We start from the raw sequence: 3,039 nt of genomic DNA, 5'->3' as shown, positions 1-3,039 counted from the left end.
CCTCTCTATGTTAAATGTACCCATGCAAGGTTGTTAAAATTGCTGCATTATCCTAGGGTTGGGCCTGTGGTTAGGTCCCGCCCCCCGCAGCAGCTTGGGATCCACTCACCTAGCTGTGTTATCTTAGTTTATATCCAGGGTTTTGTCTGGGCTGCTGGGGCAAAGGTCAGCAACAGGTCTGTGGCTTATCCTCAGGCCTCTGTTTCTGAGCTGCAGCCTTTTCTCATAAATTGGTTTCCCCTCCCTAGCTGAATTGTCTCAGTTTATCTCCAGGGTTGTAGCAGGGCTGGGACAAAAGACTGCTGAGCAACTGTAGCTGCCGCCTCAGGCAGATTCCCTCTGCAGAGCTTCCTGCCCTTCCCCGCCTAGATTTTTAAAGGAGCCCAGCGAGTTGGAAGCTGCTGGCATTCCCAGATCAGTTCCTGCCTGTGGGGCTTCCCTTATAGGGACTCCCCAATCACTGGTTCTCCCTCGGTTATTTTCCTTCTAGTGAGTCCAGGGCGTTCTCATTTGGGTTGAAACTCGTAGCAACGAAGTCTATAGTCCGTTTTTGTATAATCCCGTGCGAGTTTGGATGTAGTCGTCTTGGCATCTTTATTCTGCCGCTATCTTGCCAGTTCCCGAGCTGGTCGAGCTGATCAGCGGCTTTGTGCGGTGCCCAGGTGCTCCGGATCGGGTCTGCAACTTCAGCGGTTTTTCCCTCACCCAGGTATTGAGGATCAGATTTGCAGTCTTTCCACAGCCTGGGCTCCACTCACTGAGCTGAGCCTTTACCTCCAGGGTTTAGCGTGGGGCAAAGAGGCTACTGCAGCCCGTGGACCTTCCAGGGGCCCAGGTCTTCCCAGGAGTTCCCTTCTGGGAACTCCCCAATCGCCGATTCCCTCTCAGTTATCTACCTTCTAGTGAGTCCAGGGTGTTTCGTTTGGGTTGAAACTTGTAGTAAGTAAGTCTATAGTCCGTTTTCAGTCCTCAATTCCTATGCAGGCTTGGACGCGGTGATCTCGGCGTCTTTACTCTTCCGGAAGTCCTATTTTTTAAATTTTTTCAAAAAATTATGCACCCAAAACTAGGGTACAGGCAGGAGTTGTGGGGGGCGAGGACTCCCCAGGACAGAGTGGGGAGCAGACAGGCCATCAACTGGAGCTCACTGCTGAGGCGGCCATGGGGGCAGCGGTCTGCTGCGCCCCGGGGGTCACTCCCGGCAGGAATCGGGCCCCAGCGGCTGGGGCAGCCTCACTGTCTGCGGCTAAACCCCTGGCGCACCAGGGAGGCCCCTGGACCAGCCGTTAATTCCAGGTATTTGCTTTAATTTTTTCTTACACCTTAGATTTGTCCATGTTCTCAGAACAATCTTTCAAATATCATATTGACACTCGGGTACCAATACTCTGTTCTGGCCTCTCTGTTCTCCTGTGACCGTCAGACCCTCCCCAAATCTCCAGGTCACTCATGTCATGTCCACGGCCTGTCCACCTCTTCCTCAAGCAGAGGACCTGGGGAGGGAACTGAGCCCCCACACAGGGCACCTGGGGAGACCCCAGCTTGCAGGGTACAGCAGAGAAGGAAGAGGAATCTGAGTCCAGGGGCTCCAATCCCGATCCCCCTCCCCCTCACCTGCCAAAGCACCTTCCTGCCCAGTCTCCCTCCCTAACAGCATGCTGTCAGGTGACCCCTCAGGACCCTGGCCCAGGTGTCAGGCCCTTCCCTCAGCCCCCAGGACCTGACAGGGGCAGGACGTCTGGGCTGCGTCAGCAGTACGTGCGGCTGAGGAGCTGTTTCTTGTCCATATTACTGCCCATTGCTCTTGTCGAGCTTCAGGGAGATTTGTTGTGAAGAAACTGCCCAGCTCCTGAGAATAGGAGAAGGGTCTAGTCCCTGGGCAGGTCTCATCTGTGAGCACCTCCCCCATATGAGCTCCCCAGGAATGGGGGTGGGAGCCTCTCAGAGAGGAGCAGTGGCCCCTGGGGAGCTGAGGCCTTGCAGAGGGAGCCCCAGGCAGGAGGCCCCTGCCCCACCCTGCACCTGCTCCTGGCTGTGCTCTGTGCTCTGCACCTCCTGTGCCTCCACTATCCTTAGCTCCCTGGTCCTGACCATGCCCCAGTGACCCGCCCAGCCACCTCCTGTCCCTGCAGGGTTTGTGTCTGGGCTCACACCTGCTCCCCTCACTGTGTCTCCTGCACAGTAATACACGGCCGTGTCTTCGGGCTTCAGGCTGTTCATCTGCAGATAAATTGTGTTCTTGGCATTGTCGCTGGAGATGGTGAATCGGCCCTTCACGTAGTCCGCATAGTCTGTGCTACCACTATTAGCATAAATCCTTGCAACCCACTGTAGCCCCTTCCCTGGGGCCTGGCGAACCCAGTACATCCAGTAGCTGCTGGTGGTGAATGCCGAGGCTGCACAGGAGAGTCTGAGAGACCCCCCAGGCTGCACCAAGTCTCCCCCAGTCTCCAACAGTTTCTCCTCACACCAGACACCTACAAACAGAGACACAGTAGTGAGGACACCGGATCTCGTGACCACTCCCGCTCTGTCTCCTCCACTCCTCAGGGTCTCCTACTCCCCAGGACTGACCCCCTAGAAGAACCAGGAGGAGCAGTATACTCAGCCCACGCTCCATGGTGAGAGTCCACATCTGTCCTGACGCGATTGGACCCTGGAATCCTGCTGGGCTCCTGTGCAGAGCTGCAGACCCAGGCTGGGCTGTTTTCAGCAGCAGGGGACGGCCCTATTTGCATGTGTCCTGCCATATAGCAGGCTCTGGCTGGAGGCTGGGACAGAGGAGCCCATGGAGGGTCCTGGGTTACAGGTTCATAGCACATTGTCTGCAGGTGCCATATTAGGGGCAGAGCTGGTGACCACTGAGCACCGGTCACTTGTTTACATGCAGACCCAGGAGTATCCGATGTGTTATGTAACAATATTTCCCTTTTTAATATAGTGCTTTTGGTGTGCTGATAGCTTTTTTCACTTTGTGTCTGTTTCATAGTTTGGATTAACCCCATTTGTTTATTTTTATTTCTCCATGTCTGATCCATG

The 3,039-nt window shown here is 55.2% G+C and overlaps 1 gene segment (V, D, J or C); it reads right to left on the bottom strand.

Moving 5' to 3' along the window:
* LOC101623157 overlaps positions 1 to 2,620 on the bottom strand; it is a 25,680-nt gene extending 23,060 nt beyond the window's left edge. The window contains 3 exon segments of the V gene segment in view: positions 1,474 to 1,526; positions 2,181 to 2,477; positions 2,575 to 2,620. Of these exon segments, the coding sequence occupies positions 1,474 to 1,526; positions 2,181 to 2,477; positions 2,575 to 2,620 (396 nt within the window).
* Positions 2,621 to 3,039: the final 419 nt, after the last annotated feature.

This window comes from Condylura cristata, unplaced genomic scaffold (genome assembly GCF_000260355.1).
Source record: "Condylura cristata isolate star-nosed mole 26May11 unplaced genomic scaffold, ConCri1.0 scaffold00095, whole genome shotgun sequence".
Classification (NCBI taxonomy): domain Eukaryota; kingdom Metazoa; phylum Chordata; class Mammalia; order Eulipotyphla; family Talpidae; genus Condylura; species Condylura cristata.
Note: the sequence above shows the minus strand (reverse complement) of the source record. Positions and strands in the feature narration are given on the sequence as shown.